General features: G+C 46.5%; 1 protein-coding gene across 1 annotated transcript in view; it reads right to left on the minus strand.

The window, feature by feature from the left end:
* Positions 1 to 3,770: 3,770 nt before the first annotated feature.
* The window catches only part of LOC144168598 (chitinase-3-like protein 1), a 79,373-nt gene continuing 67,024 nt past the window's right edge, over positions 3,771 to 16,119 (minus strand). The window contains exons 6-7 of the mRNA XM_077697548.1: positions 13,139 to 13,298; positions 3,771 to 3,899 (exon numbers count right to left, since the gene is read on the minus strand). Coding sequence (XP_077553674.1) covers positions 3,771 to 3,899; positions 13,139 to 13,298 — 289 coding nt within the window. The remainder of the gene's footprint in view (positions 3,900 to 13,138; positions 13,299 to 16,119) is intronic.

A 16,119-nucleotide genomic window follows, 5' to 3' on the forward strand; every position in this document is an offset into this window, starting at 1 on the left:
CAAAATTTCGTTCGACCAATTATCTCCATTTACATTAGAACGATGACATTTGGAAATTTCGCGATGTGTGCAATATTGTGGAAATGCATGGCGTTATACGGTCGCCATTTTTCGTAATTGTATTGTATTTTTCTTATTTTTTAGTTTTTCGAAATTACGTTCTACCAATTATGCCCATTTACGCCATTATAGCGATTACAGGTGGAACTTCCGCGATATATGCATATTTGGGGAAATGCAAGGCGTTACACGGTCCTGGCTGTGGGGGTACTCTGCAAAGAATTTTACGCATTAAAAAAACATCGCATAGTAGGATTCGAACCTGAGTCTTCTCGTGTAATTAAACCAAGCACTATACTACAGGGGCAGCTGTGAACTCGGCTTTGTAGGGAATATGTATACCATAGGATCTCCGCGTAGCGTGCTTAGCCAATGAGAGGCGACTGCCGTGAGAAATTTCTGACGGTAATTCTCACGGTTGCCGGGATAATAGACACTACGTAATATAAATAGCTTTCGTGATTTATACGACAGTAATTTTCGCTCTGATAGGAAGCTCAAGGTGCAAAAATGTGACGTGTTTTGCGTTTGGAGGAAAACCACACCGCACTATTTACACATGAAAATGGCACAATTGTAATAAAAAGGTTTAAAACTGGTAAATTTTGTTTCCCTAATAGTTTCCACTTCTTAGCCACAGTGGGCACAGACACACACCGTGTTTTCTGAAACCAACAAAATCAAAACTTTTTTAGGAAAGAGAAACGAAATAGAAGAAGAAAGTTATAAGAAGATCTGGCGCACTCAGAACAATTTCACTCCATGAAAGTGTAGATCATTTCCCATTTATGCATCCCCCAGAAGCCCGTCGACGCTGTGCTGTTTTTTATGCCCTTTTGTCACTGGGCTGTTTCGGCCCGTGTTGTTATGTTGGTGCCTTTCTTCACCTGCTGTTCTATCATGCGCAGTTCTGTCGTCATGCTTGAACCGCAGGCTCCGTGAATAGCGGACACGCACCGGCTAACTAAATTCCGTTTTCTCCTTTGGACCCTTGATTCCTGAAATCCTAAATCAGCGAAGAAAAACGGCAGCCTGTAATTAACAGGTACACCAATGCCTGCCGCCGCGCTTGGATTACCGGTGAGCTGTAACGACTGTATACGCCGTAAAGCCGATATACCGGCCAGTGGTCTACGGGCATCTACGTGCTTCTCAACCCTCTTACACCCCCTTGCACATATTATGTTGACCGCTGTCACCATAATATAGGCCCTTGGACCTAGAACTTAGCCTCCATTGCTAAAGGGCCAGTTCTTTTAGAGTTCCGAATAGGCCGAAGGATTTATTGAAAAGAAAAAGATTTTTTTTTGGTAGGGGGGGGGGGGGGGGGACTTTGTGGCCCGTCGCGCCCGTATATTGTTATAGAGGACATCATTTTGCACGTTACGGACGGATTAACAGATTTGGGGTGGAAGTTGCATAAGAATGCTGACACATAAATTCGTAATCACTCTTGTGTACAACACGGAGCGTTAGTGAGTCTGCTTGATGTTTATTAGGCAGGTGCTTAGGTAATGATATCGGTTTAGTTGACGTACCCTCTGCTAGTGCCAGTCAATGTTCGGCTGCAGGATCCGCTAGTTCCGCACATAGTGCTGCATTACTGAACTGCGCGGCAGGGGCGTTGTGGGGGATGACTTCACCAGTAATGAACGTGGTGTCATAACCGCGCTACTACTAACTCTTACTACTACTACTACTAACTGCTACTACTTCTGTTCTTCCGTTAAAGATTTGTATTATCCCCCTCGCCCATAAGCGACACTTCTCCTATGTGGTGACCATGCAGCCTCATGTTTGTTACAAGGACGCGTGTGAGTTCAGGGTGTGTGGACGGAGATCTACTATTGTAGCCCTCTCACTACTACTATGTAGCCCTCTCACTGTACTCGCAGCAACACGCGTGGTCTTATCGAATTGTATAACTTGAGTTTAATTCATTGTGAGGTTTAACGCGCCGACGCTACACAGGTGGTGAGGCGCACCATATTGGAGGGCTCCCGATTAATTTTGATTACCTGGGGATCTCTAACGTGCGCCGAAATCTCGGACGTTTTCGCTTTCGCCTCCATCAGAAAAGCGGCCGCCGCGGTTGGGAAGCGAATAGCATAAGCATGAGTTCTATCCTACTTACGCCGGTTTCACTCAGCAGCAGCTATAGTATACAAAGACCTGTTTCCGTTGTAAAGAACATAGATTGTTCCTTATCATCCAGTTCAAGCAGCACAACTATTAGTACGGTTGAAACCATTATATAAGAACATCCAGGAACAGAACATACGCAGGAAAAGATAATTTTGTAGAGTTAAAAATTCCAGGAATAATTATAAATAACAACGTTACTTTCCCATTAAAGCGTCAGTACAGTGCGCGTCAGGCTTGTCTAGGGCAAGCGAGCGCGCGGCTTCGGAGAGTGCTGGCGACATCTGCTGATAGCTGCTGGGTTAGAGATAGCTTGCCATTGCGCGTGCGCCGATCTCGGACATGGTCAGGCCGGTCGTCGTTTCGCATGTGCCGCTCGAATTTGCAGACGCCACCACCCTCTAGGGGCGCCTGTCTTTCACAGTGGCAGCTGGGAGGGTTGACAGGCCAGATAGCAGGCGGTTACGTAATACTACAAAAGGACCTCCGCTAATCTTCTGAATCTCACGTTTAGCAAACGTAAAGCACGCAACAAGAACGCAGTGCAGCGCTTTCCGTCGAAACTTTTGAGCGATTAAGTAACGGCTGCACTGATAATGCATGACGTCAAATTACGTGCTTATACCCGTGTCACCACCTACGATTGGCACTGCAGAATAAAAGCGCCCCTTGTGGGGCGTGGCGTCTCTAAGTTTGAGGGGCCCTTGCTATAAGACGACCGACCCCAGCCTGTCCGAGATCCACGCACGCGCAATGGCAAGCTATCTCCAACCCAGCCACTATCAGCAGATGTCGCCAGCGTGCTCGTAAGCCGCACGCTCGCTTGCCCTAGACAAGCCTGACGCGCACTACTCTAGTTAAAAAAAAAAAAAAAACATGTTTTTCGTAGCTGAAGTGATGATTTAGCGGTGTAACCCTATCCCCCAATCCCCCCAAAACTAGAAAACTACTTAACAATTTCGCGCATTCAATTTTATCGAGAAGCCCCCCCCCCCCTCCCCCCTCTACGTTATCAGACCCAAACGGTTAGGTGATTGTTAATACCCGGGGCCATATCGATCGCAGCGAACCGAAGACTTACATCCATGATGACCCAGAAAACCTGAAAGTTATGGCGGCAAACTCATTATGGTCTAAGGCGATTCCGCATGTTTTAGTGTTCCAGTGATGGCATCAATTGTTTACAGATGCACATTATGGCTGTCGTTCCCATAGGCTCGTGTGTTAGGTTCACTATACAGCTTAAATATAGTCCTGTTCTTCAACAATTTCATGCCGAGGTTGTTTGATTGCTACCGCTACTTTTTCGTTGTTTACTAAGACAAACTTTTGTCGTTTATTATCCGAAGGTTCCAGAGGTTCTCTTGAGCATGCCTAGCAATTGACGCTGGGTTCAAGCGTAAAATCCATATTTATAAGGCTCGAATAAATTCATAAATCCATATTTATAAACAATAAACCAGACGGTTTTCTGTTCGCTACTGCAAAAATAATGTCCACAAACTTGACGGATGCTTGGTAAACTCGCGTCCTAGTTTCGTTACCTCAAATATAATTGGCATAACAGCTCATACCTTAGCAGTAATTGCTCTCTCGTCGTTGTAGGCCACCCAGTACGTCCCGTTGTAGGCGTACGGAGCTTCGATTTCTTCGACATACATGGATTTCGTGCCGCTCGTGTTCAGAAACTCGCACACCTGTTCGAAGATGTCACACACATATCATTCATTACTGCCTAGTCCGAACAAAGACACTAAAATAAGACATTCCATTCCTTAAACACATATGATGGTTGATTGAACCATACAGGTTCGATTCTTCCGCCGACTCTAATAGCAGCATCGAATATTTCCTTTGAATTAAGGGGCCGGCATGTTTTAAAGGTATATTTGTTATGGATACCGAACCAACCACCTAATTACGAGTCGGAAAAGAAATAAGTGGATTATTTTGCTGTAAAACAACCTTAGAACATCAGGGTATTCGAGAGCATCAAAACAGGTGGTATTTCTTAGTCTTTAGACTTTGTATGTTAAAAAAAAATGCAGGGAGCATGAATGAACAGTTACGGAGAGCGTATACCTCCTTTATATATTGGGAACCTGCTTACCAGATCGAATTCGTATGTGCTTTCTAGCATATATGAGTCCGAGTTCTGCGATATCTGCATTGTTGTGGAAATTCAAGGCGTTACAATGGTTCGCCATTGTCGCAATTTGGAATATTTTCCTATTTTTTGGTTTTTAAAAATTTTGGTGGACCATTAGACTCAATTTACATTATTATAACGATTGAAGGCGGAACTCCCGCGAAATCTTTATTTTTGTTGAAATACAGGGCATTACACGGTTCGCCATTATCAGTATTTCTTTATATTTTTTCTTATATTTTGGTATTTCAAAATTTTTTTATACCAATTGTCTGCATTTACACTATTGTAACGATTAAAGGTGGAGCTTCGGCGAAATATGCATTATTGTGAAACTACAGGGCGTTACACCGTCCGTGCGGGGGGGGGGGGGGGGTGGGGGGTACTCGGCAAAGAATTTTACGCATTAAAAGCTTAGCAAGGAAATAAGGAGAGGCGGAGAAGCGGAGGAGACGTGGCAAGCCGGAGGCATGGGGAACGAGGTGATTGGAAAGTTCTCGGCTGGACGCCGACGCCAAGGGGCCCTTAACGCCGAGCCACACCCTCTTTCTCCCCTTGAAGACTCACGACGAGGTCTCTCCAGCTTCATTAACGCAGCGTATTCAGTCGCCCGCCGAGCGCACGGCCCAAACGCCGCGTCATCACTTGGCGAAAACCGCGCGAACAGCCAGCGTGCCATCACAACCACCGATCGCGAGCCCGAACTTTTGGAGATGAGGCTATTAAATGCAGAGCATTTCAGTAACTCACGATGTCACCCGCGTTGTCCCGTCGTAGTCCGCACCGTCGTTGTCCGCACCCCTCCCCATACACTGTATAAAAGAAAATACTATCGGGCGCCTGGTTTCGATCCCTCGACCCTGCGGCCGCAACGCAATGTACATGGTGCTCTACCCACTGCGCGACAAAGCCGACACAGAATGGGACGCTACGAACGCGCCTTATATCGTTGCCTCATTCAAATTACTGCTGACGAGCGCTATCTCGTCAGCAGTTGCCACAAGTGCAACAACATTAACGTAACGCAAACTACTTAACGTCGTGCGCCCCCGGAAATGCTTTGCATTTGATCGTGCCCATCGCGAGTGGGATGTTTCACTGCGTCGCCATGCGAACAGTTTGCCACGCTTAGTTTCAGTTCTTTCTTTGCTGGGGTGCCGACGAGCGGCGCCACCTCCTCGCACTTCGCCGCGGAAGGATCCGCGGCGGGGTGAGAGATGGCGCTGGCGTCTCCGCGGCCGCGTCTGCGGCCTCCTCGGGCACAGGCGCCGGCGCGGGGTCATGGCCCTTCTTTAAAAGTTTAGTTCGCACGCCACGCAGGAACATTTCCTTGTCACGGTGACTGGTTTTAACGGGGGGTCATTAGAGGAGCTTTCACCTTTCCGACCTCGGATAAATCCCGCTGTGACATTTCCGCCGATGACGCGTGTTTACAAAATAATGCAACAAGTTTTTTCTACCTGTCGTCTGCGCTCCTCTCACTGCCCGTGCGCGCGCGCTACTCTTTTTCTGATAGTCAGCCAAAACAAGGTGGAGATATTATGAATACGGTTGAAAATGTAGTTTCCACCTACAAGCAATATACTTGTTGCAATGGTACATTCCAGACCGGCGATAAAAAAATGCACCAACAATCCCTTGAGAACTGACATGAGATAGTTACTACTGTAACAGTGAAGTGATGAACACTGTGAATAGAAGGATTTCCTAGTTGAAATAGACAAGGGGGTGTACGTTCTCGGACACTACACAAACGTGAGCTTACTCAAAACAAAAGCCGTGTAACAGGCTTTTTTTTCCTAGAAGCGCCTTAATGTTTCACCAACGACTCAAATATTGTAACTGGACGCATTTTTGGGAACGCCAGCATCTGAGGCGTGACGAATGTGCTCACTGGTTTTCGTGGACTCAAGGCGGGCTTGTGAAATAGACTTAACAAACTTGTTGAGCGAGTTTGTTCATGCTTATTGGAAATAATAAAACGGTTGAGTGGCGCCTGTATTTGGTGTACCTTTTTACTTTGTCCTCGTCTGCTAAGCGCCCCTTTTTATTCTATTAGGCTACAAGGGCTATTACGAGGACTATGCGTGTTGATGTATGTCTATAAGGCTGTCAAAGCTGTTCCGATTTGATTAAGTTGGATTTCATTGGTGCACTTCATGTATTTGTCTCGTCAGTATATTTTGCCTGTGTCCGACGTCAACACCCCTCAATTCTTCTCCGCCGGGTCGGCACAGCCTTCTCACACACACAAAAAAGAAAGAACTACCTGCGTTACAACTGAACTTGCTTCACGTGCCATATACGATTTTAGCACACGAAATTCTCGAACCACTGTATTTACTTCACTCGACTGCATGTTATGGCTAGAGACCGGAACTTTAGGCAAAATGCCTATTTTTTTCTTGAATCCGTATCAAGCCTATTTAACATATAAACATGAACTAAGGTAAGGGGAGCATTCTAAGCAATACTTTAGTGTTCCTATAATGCCTATTTTGACTATATGGGCTTTTACATGCAAAGCATCTCTTGCTCGGGGCTATGTCCTGCGTCCGTCCGTTGTCCGCACCTCTCCCCCTCTCCTCACCACCTGTGCGATAGCGCGCATGCTGCTCCTCCTCTCCTCCCTCTCCATGCCAGCTGCGCGATAAGCGCGCATGCGCGTCTCCTCTCTCATCTCCTCCTCTCCACTCCATCTGCAGTATATAATAAGCCCGGTCCGCGCGCCGCTCCGTCAGTTGCTGCTTCGGTTGAGACACGCTTCGCCGCCCGATGAGCTGAATGGACGCCAGCAATTCTGTCAGTGAACTGGCTGGCACAACTTCAACCAGCGCCAGCGAGTCCACTCCTAGAACCCCGAGCACCTCTGAAGACAAGGCTGCGGAGAGGAGAGCTCGCGATGCTTAACGTAAACGCCAGCGTCGACAAGCGGATCCCGCGCTTCGAGAACGTGAAGCCGCTTTGACACACCAACGTCGCCAAAGGGATCCAGATGCGGTTCGGCAACGCGACAGCGCTTCGAAACGCTTTGCATCTCCTCAGGGTTCCCACGTGGGAAGATGGTGTAAGTTTTAGTGCCTATTTTGACTATGTATAGCCCTACATGGGCTTTTTGGTCCCTAAAAATGTCCTTTTCGTGTTATATATGCTTTTTTGGTTATTCGAGTGGGTGGTCTACACGGACTGTTCACGCTTCAGAGGCCCGCAATGAAGTGTTTGTCACACCTCGTTTGCAAAAAAAAATAAAAAATAAAAAACGCGAGCCCAGAAACAGAAACCGTGCACAAGCAACCGCCACCTAGACCTCATCCCGTCGGCCGAGCCGCCAGAGGCCCGTACGCAGCGAACCGGAGCCAACCTCACCGACGTCACCGTTGTCCACACGAGCTGTTTTGTTCAATGTCCTTCTGACGCACTGTGTCCCCGGGCCAACGGCGAGAACTTTTTCCTATGTGCCCCATCTATTGCTAACGCAATAAAAACCACGACACCGATGAATTTATGGGATTCAACTCTGCTGTGAAAAGCTTCTTCTCTGTCGACGAATAAATACTGCAGTTAAGACTTTTCTTTGATTTGCAGTTGTGTCTTCAAGCAGCAGTTACCGATTGTCCCTCTTCAACCACAGCCCATTGCTACGACTTAAAATCTCGGCTTAGCGTGGAAAACTGCTACAAATACACTCGCCGGTGCTACTAACAGCATTGCAGACGACAAAAGCATCGCAGCCGAAATTGTTTGCACCATGGTACACTTGAACGTGACTTCGCACATTTATGTGCTTATTTCAGACTCTTAGCAAAAAGCATTTCCGCGGCTGAGAGCTTGGGCGCCACTCTGAATAAGAATGCTGAGCTGATTGCGAGGGTCCAGGACTTACCCGCAACAATCCCCAAAGGACCGGTTCTTGTTAGAGCCATTCCTGTCTGACAATCTGCCATTCTGTCTGTCATAAAATTCCTGAATTCCCTGTGCTAAAAGAGCTGCCGAAGGTTCTGAGCACCAAACAATAATATTTCAGATTCAATTAGGTCATGAAGCGTCCCTAAGAACAAGCACGCTCCTCCAACTTCAGTGAACATTGAGCGTTGTTTTTTTTCGCACACAATTATCGACCGAAATGAGGTACAACTTCAAGCCGCAAATAATTGCGATGCATGTGGTTTGCCATTGCTTTTAATCTTTTCTTTTGTAGTCTAATATCCTGAATTTCACGTAGATCTGTTAAAACAGTAACTTTTGTGGGACTTTTTTTAGCAATAAAATAAAATTACTTTCCCACACTGCAATATTTGTCTGCAGTTTTTGCTGCAATTAATAAATTTGTAGCAAAATATGCTGCTCAAGTAAATACGAATTGAGCCTATATGTGCGCAAACGACAATATTTCGTGCCTATAAATGCATAAATGGCACTTTTTAGTGCCTATTATAGGCGCCTAAAACCGTAATATTTAGTGCCTAAAGTTCCGGTCTCTAGTTATGACAGTTGAAGTTTGAGTATTCGACGTGGGACTTCAGCTCGGGCAAAACCTGGAAAAGCGATTCAATAAAAGTACCGCTTTATTAAAAAAATTGGAGCGAAGATTTTGTGTCCATTATTGCGCCCATGTTTTCTTTGAAGAGGTATTGGAGAAAGTTAACACACTCTGCTTTTGGAAAAGGAGTGGGGAAGTGCGTTTTGAGGTGACCCGTTTATCCGGAAAGAAGTTGAGATGCGACATGCTACCAAAAAATTATGGTCTGTGCAGAACCCTAGACGCTTACTTTGGTATTTTATGATGTTGTTTACTTAATTAATGCTCTTTCGCAAATAGGAATACGTTAAAAATGTCCACTTAGCATTCAATGTGCCAGGTTAAAACGGATTAATCCATGAGCGGCTCGGGAAGGCTAGGTTTGGGGCGAACGCATTGGTGGATGTCAACGGGCAGGAAGCAGTTATAGAAAAAGTCGATTGAACTAATTTATTTTTATGATGCTATGTTCATCGTGTTCCCTCGTGCACCCATGTTATATTCTCGATTGTCATTCTTTAGACTAATTGGTTATTTGAGGCATCAAACCTGAAGAGGCATAGACGGAATGCGTGGATCTCCTTTCTAGAACGTAATTCCAATGAACATTTCCTTTCACTGGAAGTTGCGACTAAGGTAGAAGCTGAGTAACCGTTTATGCAGAAATGGAGCTTACCCAGTCATTCACAACCATGCCTTTACCACGTCCTGGCCCGGGCCCAGTGGCTGGTGCCAATAAATCGTGATCTGACGCATTCGCTAGTTTAAATGTCCGGCCGAACAATGGCAGGCCGACATTCAATTTGCTTATGTTGATGCCCAGCTCAATCAAATAATTAACAGTGTAGTTCTGTGAAGAGAAAGCAACAGGCAGGTTTTAAGATTACGAAACAATGATGCAGGTGACGCAACACAAGCGCAGACGGGTCTAAGGTCTGTGTCACGCGAGCATCACCTCCATTCTTGCGCTTTTAATTGAGTGATGAGCGCTTTCTGCCGAAACAATAACGTTACCGTAGGCTGCTGTAGCAGTTTACACGGCCCACGTGCATATGAAGCAAAATAACATGGCTTGAAATTGCCTGTGCCTGCGTCTCGTGGTTTGAACTCAGGACTATCTAGCTGAGTGTGAGTTTTCTAGCAACGTTAGCCACCGGAATTGTTTCGTGCCCGCAAGAGACCTGAGGGTGACCCCGTCTGGGGTAGTGGAGAGTTCTTTCCAGTGATGCTGGTGATAATGGGAAACTTTCATGGTGGTCAGCGCGAACGGAAACAATACACTTCTTTGTGTATTGTTTCCGTTCGCGCTGACCACCATGAATGCTATCCAACTCGCCCAATTTGCTACCTTGATAATGGGAAAGTATTACCGTAGACGTCAATCAATCAATCAATCAATCAATCAATCAATCAATCAATCAATCAATCAATCAATCAATCAATCAATCAATCAATCAATCAATCAATCAATCAATCAATCAATCAATCAATCAATCAATCAATCAATCAATCAATCAATCAATCAACAAGTCAACCAGTCAATCAATCACGTTTTTACGTGCCTCGAAACAGCTACTGGCCTTAGTGTTGCCGTACCGATAATAAAAGAAAGCTCATAAAATAAACAAGGAGTAACGCAAAAAAAACAAACAATATTCCACACGCAAATTGGAGTGTTGTAAACGAAGTTACGACATTCTATAGATGAAAACAGTAAAACAAACAACAAAATCAAATGTCATATACTGTAATACCTGTATACGTACTGTAAATACGATTAGCGTAATAAAGTTTAGTTTCACTTGAATTATGAATTAGCTATGCAACTAACGGCGTTTTTTTTTTGTAATCGCTCACCATGTAGAGACCACGCAACAAACACAGCAACAAAGTTGGACAGAAAAATCTTCATAAATCAATGGCAGTTGTATAGACATAAATGAACGAACTAGTAATGCCCTGAAACAATTAAAAAACGAACATTCAACTAACAATTGGTTAAACCAAACTGTAGAGAAAGTGCATTGCAGAAATACGATAAAAACCAAACGAATTCATTTCTCTTCCACTGTGAAGAAAGATGACTAGAGAAGCTGGGGCAGTTCGAGTAGTGCGCGAAAAAAATACACGTTTGTTTGTAATTTTTGATTGAGCATACTTTCTAGCTCATCACCGGAAAAAAAGTTGGAAGACTAGAGTTGAATTCTAGCGGACAAACATGGGGCTCACCATTTCCCTCCCGCGTCTTAGGCATCTTACTGTCTGCGTAACACCCGCCGCGGTGGCTCAGTGGCTAAGGCGTTGCGCTGCTGAGCACGAGGTCGCGGGTTCGATTCCCGGCCGCGGCGGCCGCTTTTCTGATGGAGGCGAAAAGCAAAAATGCCCGTGTGTACGAGATTTCGGCGCACGTTAAAGAACCCCAGGTGGTCAAAATTAATCCGGAGCCCTCCACTACGGCGCGCCTCATCGCCTGCGTTGCGTCGGCGCGTTAAACCCCACAATCAATCAATCAATCAATCAATCAATGTCTGCGTAACACGCCAACTAAAACCGCTCGACCACGCGGGGCAGTCATGTCGCACTGGGCCGTGAGACGTCCCCCTTGAAATCTCCCACAACATAACGGGCATGTCATCGGTGAGCTCGCGAAGTCTGGCTGCGCCTGAACACCCCCCAGTCCCCCCCCCCTCACCCCCATGCTCCACCCGTGCACGCATAAAGGAACGATCGGTGATGTACGCGTGCTTAGATCATCAACCCAGGTCTGCTACCGAATCCGCGGTTCTGCTTTCCTTATCTGTAAGTGCGACCCGTAGCATTTTTCTTTCCATGGCCCGTCGGGCAATAAAAGTTTTCTTTCGACGTACTTAATGAGAGTCTGCGACCCCGTGTTTATGCTATTCCTCCCTCCTTCGTTATAACCGGAAGAACGCATTGGTTGTAGAACCGCTTTTTTATTCTTTTTCGTGGAAGCATACTGCTCAGGATATCTAAATCTTTACCGAATGCACTCCTTCCCGTACGTATTCTCCGTAAAGTTTTCTTTTCGGGTTGGAGTCAGGCCTTATAAATTGCCCAAAATGAATGTAGTTACTCACTTTTTCCAGTGTATTTTTGCCTACCTTGAAGAAGCGTTCCGATGCATGCTTAAATATACACGTTGATTATTTTCTTTGTATATTTAATTCTGCAACCAAGCTTTCCCATCACATTTGTTAAGGCAAGTTCTGCAATTTCTGACTGGTTTGACTGAATAATACTTTACCGTCCTCAAACCATAGGTGGGTCAGGCATTTACGATCTAGTCACACCCTTGTTTTTCCCCACTCAAGCTCCCTGAACACTTCCTCCAGAGGGGCTGTATATAATTGATAATATCTGGTCACGGCACGCAATTTCATTATCGTCAATTTTTCTTCGCCGTCCCCTTCCTTTGTTCTTGAGTATCTGTCACTCCACTCGAATTCTTCCCCGTCAGCGTCATCATTCCCTTCCAAATCCCTCTTTCCCTTCCTTCCTTTTACGTTCCTATTCTGCTACGCTACCTCTCACTCTTCACTTTTCCTCCATTTTATATCCCACTCTGCCACCTTTATTTCTTCCTCTGACATGCGGTTCTTTCCAATCATCACATATCCATGAATTCAAAGTAAGTTAAACACCCAAACCAGCAACCCAACTCAAACCCAAACATTTCTGGCAGACAGATACAGACAGGTGAAAATTTCATCGTTTATATAGGCGACCCGAAAAAGGACAGATTGGCGTAAACGATTTGAACAGCTTCGCCTGCGTCAGCCTATTCCTTTTTAGTTATTCGCCTGTACTGAAACCTGCGCGCCAACTAAAACTAGATATTCACAGACTAACTTGCCAGAACGTTCACTTGTAAGTGCCTAGCTAGAAATTAGGACGACTTAAATAATTATATTCTAATTCCAATATTTTCGTGTTTCCAAGGGTCTCCCTTTCACATCGCTTTTTTTCTGTCATTCTGTCCCTACTTTGGATCAAGGAACCATAAAAGAAGAATCACTTCTGTAAGATTTTGATGATTTGTTACTGTTTAGGCAACGGTTATTGGCCTTTTCTCTTTTGCGGCCGTCTACCTGAAATGCCGCAATTCATCGTATCCCCTCACCATAGTCAGTTTGTCAGCTTTAAAGATGGGTCAAACTGTTTGGGCACATGCAACTTTATAACAGTGTTGTCACCACTTTTAAGAATCTCGCTCAGCAATTTTAACGCGAAAAAAAAAATCACCTTACCACGTAGGCTGTGGCAAATAACTCCCTGTCTTCCTTCGGTATAAGTGAACTGTTCAATTCCTTTTCGTTTATGAACAATGGACTGCTGTGCCTCGTGTATTTTCTGTGGTCTTGGAAAACATGATAGTTGTAGCACATCAGATTCATATAGTCAACATACCTGCACCGAAGAACATAAAAAAGGCAGAAGTGCAACATCAGGGCATAGGCAGGAGGGACACCTGTGCTACAACTAGAAGAACTTGCGAAACTTGCACCATAGCGAAGCTGCAGGATTTCTGTATACTTGAGCACTGAAGGTCATATCACGACGCATCTGTGCAATTTTTAAATTGCTTATTTACATGTTCCGTCGTCGCTTTGCACTGTGCTAGTAGTAGTCGTCGTCATATGCATACGCATGTAATTCTTTTCATGAGCAAAGCGACCATATTGATGATGGTGTTCCTCATGCCAAGCATTACATGCGCGGTAGCGCTTAACGACAGCTGGGCCGCAGCGGTGGCGTGTACGTGCACGACACATGCGCGGCGTTCCTGGAGTAGCGTCGAGGTTCCTAGGGGCAGGTGTTGCGCCGGATGTGGCGTTGTTGGTTGCTAAGCAACTCGAGGCGCTCCTGAACATTTTCGCCAGTTTTTTTCTTCTTTTTTGCTAAAGCCACTGCGCGTGCCGGGGATGGTCGGCGGTTGCCGCGAGGCATGCACCCACGAACGCTGGGCATATTTTTTTTGTATTTTTAACACGTTACGCGCACACATTACGGCCAGCTACAACAGCTCCGCTATTAAAAACCACACCCACCGACTCCATACACGTGCCCTTGTCCACACATCATAGCCGGCGATTTCAATGCCCACCACCCCCAGTGGGGCAGTGCCACAATTAACAAAAGCGGAACTGATCTGGCGGGCTTTATACACAACAATAACTTAACGGTTATAAGTGATGGTTCCCCTACCTTTCTTCGTGAACTCTCATACAGCAGTTGTTTGGACTTAGCAGTGGTATCAAGGAGTCTATCGCCATCTGTAAGTTGGTGCTCTGATGCTGAATCACATGGAAGGGACCAAATACCAACTTATGTGCAACTTCAATGGTTCCACCCGTCCGATGCCCCTAGGATCCGTTGTAATGACTGGCCGAACTTCACTCTAAAAGTTGAGGAGTTATGTGCAGATATTACGACGGCGTCAGATGTAGAAGACATTATATTGTCTGCACTGGGAGCCAGCACTAAGTATGTCAGCACTTCGAACCATCGAACGCCAGTTGATGCCTTGTACGAACAACTACGGGCCATCCCACGCCGCACAGAGAGGAAGTATAGACGTTTTTAAATGCAGAGCATTTCAGTAACTCACGATGTCACCCGCGTTGGCGTCCGTAGTCCGCATCGCTCCCCGTCGGTCTGGCATTGGATTGGATTCGATTGGATTGGATTGGATTGGCTTGGCTTGGCTTGGATTGGATTGGATTGGATTGGTTTGGATTTGGATTGGATTGGATTAAAGTGGATTGTGTTGGATTGTGTTGCGTCATAGCCGCGCCACGTTGCGTCATAGCCGCTCCACGTTGCGTCATAGCCGCGGCAGGGGGTTCACGGCACGTTTCACGTTTCACCATCGACTTCATCGACAATGTCTACGCGGGAAGAGAAGGCGGCGCGGCGGCGTGCTGCGGATGCTGAGCGCAAGCGCCGCAAGCGAGCCGCCGACGCCGAACTTCGCCAGCGAGAAGCCGCAGCCATTCGTGAACGTCGGGCGGCGATGCGGGAGGGAAAACAAGCACAAAAAGAACAGAACTCCTGCTGGCGCAGTTTCAGGCAGGGGGCGCGTGAGCACTGCGAAGGCGGGAAATTTGAAATGCGTCGGGTGGTAGCAGTGAGCGGATAACGGCGCTACAGCCCATTATGGCGAATCAGTGCTCTGCATTTCCAACAGTTTTCACGTAGAGTGGAACGGCTGTAACTTTTTATATTTTCAGCGCTGCGCGACGCCATTATGGCCGACGCGACACCTAGCGTCAAGGTTTGACCAAGCCGTCATACTGAGCTGTGAAGCGTGAGGCGATGAACGTTGTTTGTGCCCAGTGCGGTCCCTCTTGGTGCCGGTATTTTTGTCCAAGTTCTTTTTTCCCCCGTCTCATTCGCGTTATTGTTTGAGCCAGTCCGCGCTGACGGTTCGGAACACTGTTGTGACGCTGGTTTGACAAGTAGTCATGAGTACTGCGGGTGCAGATCGCGACGTTGACGACGACGAATTGCCAGGCCCATCGCACATGACAACCAGCCAACCAAATACCCGGGAGGTGCTTGTCACCGGTGAGTAGTATCATACCTCTAATGTTGTTCGTGACCGAACATGTTATTCTGTGCAGTGGTTATTCACGCGTGGTGCTCGTGAGCGTACATTTTGGCTGATGCCTGCTTCCTCTACCGCGAAGCATTGCTGGCACTCTCAGGACGCGGGCTTCTAAATTTTAAGTGATAACCACATGGAGCGTTTTGCTCGCGTCTGACGAACATCGAGCTTCGAACGTGCGCCGTAGAAACCCGACCAGCCATTTGTCAAGCAAAGCATCGGGGCCACCACAACTTCTGGGCTGAAGTTGCGGCCGCAGTGCTGCGCGGCACAACCAATATCAGCGGCGTCGAAAGTGCACGGCAGCGTCCGTGTGCGATAGCCTTTTATGAATTAAATACGATAGCTCTGGCTACACCACTTGTAGTATTAGCATGGCGGGACTCGTCTGCAAGATCAGTGCGTGAGAAACAAGCGTTATCAATGTTACAACTGTAGTGGCGCATTTCATTCCATTCGTGCTTGCGTGCTTGCGTAGGGAAGATCGGGGGTACGCAATAGCTTTTCTTGAGTCAAAGAAGGGAGCTCTGGCTGCATCGCTTGCAGGGCTAGCATCATTGGCCTCGTCCCCAAGGTCGGTGCGTGAAAAACTAGCGTTATCACCGCCAGAATTCCTCAAAT

Source organism: Haemaphysalis longicornis, unplaced genomic scaffold (genome assembly GCF_048455015.1).
Source record: "Haemaphysalis longicornis isolate Haplotype H1 unplaced genomic scaffold, Haemaphysalis longicornis Haplotype H1 scaffold_2, whole genome shotgun sequence".
NCBI lineage: Eukaryota > Metazoa > Arthropoda > Arachnida > Ixodida > Ixodidae > Haemaphysalis > Haemaphysalis longicornis.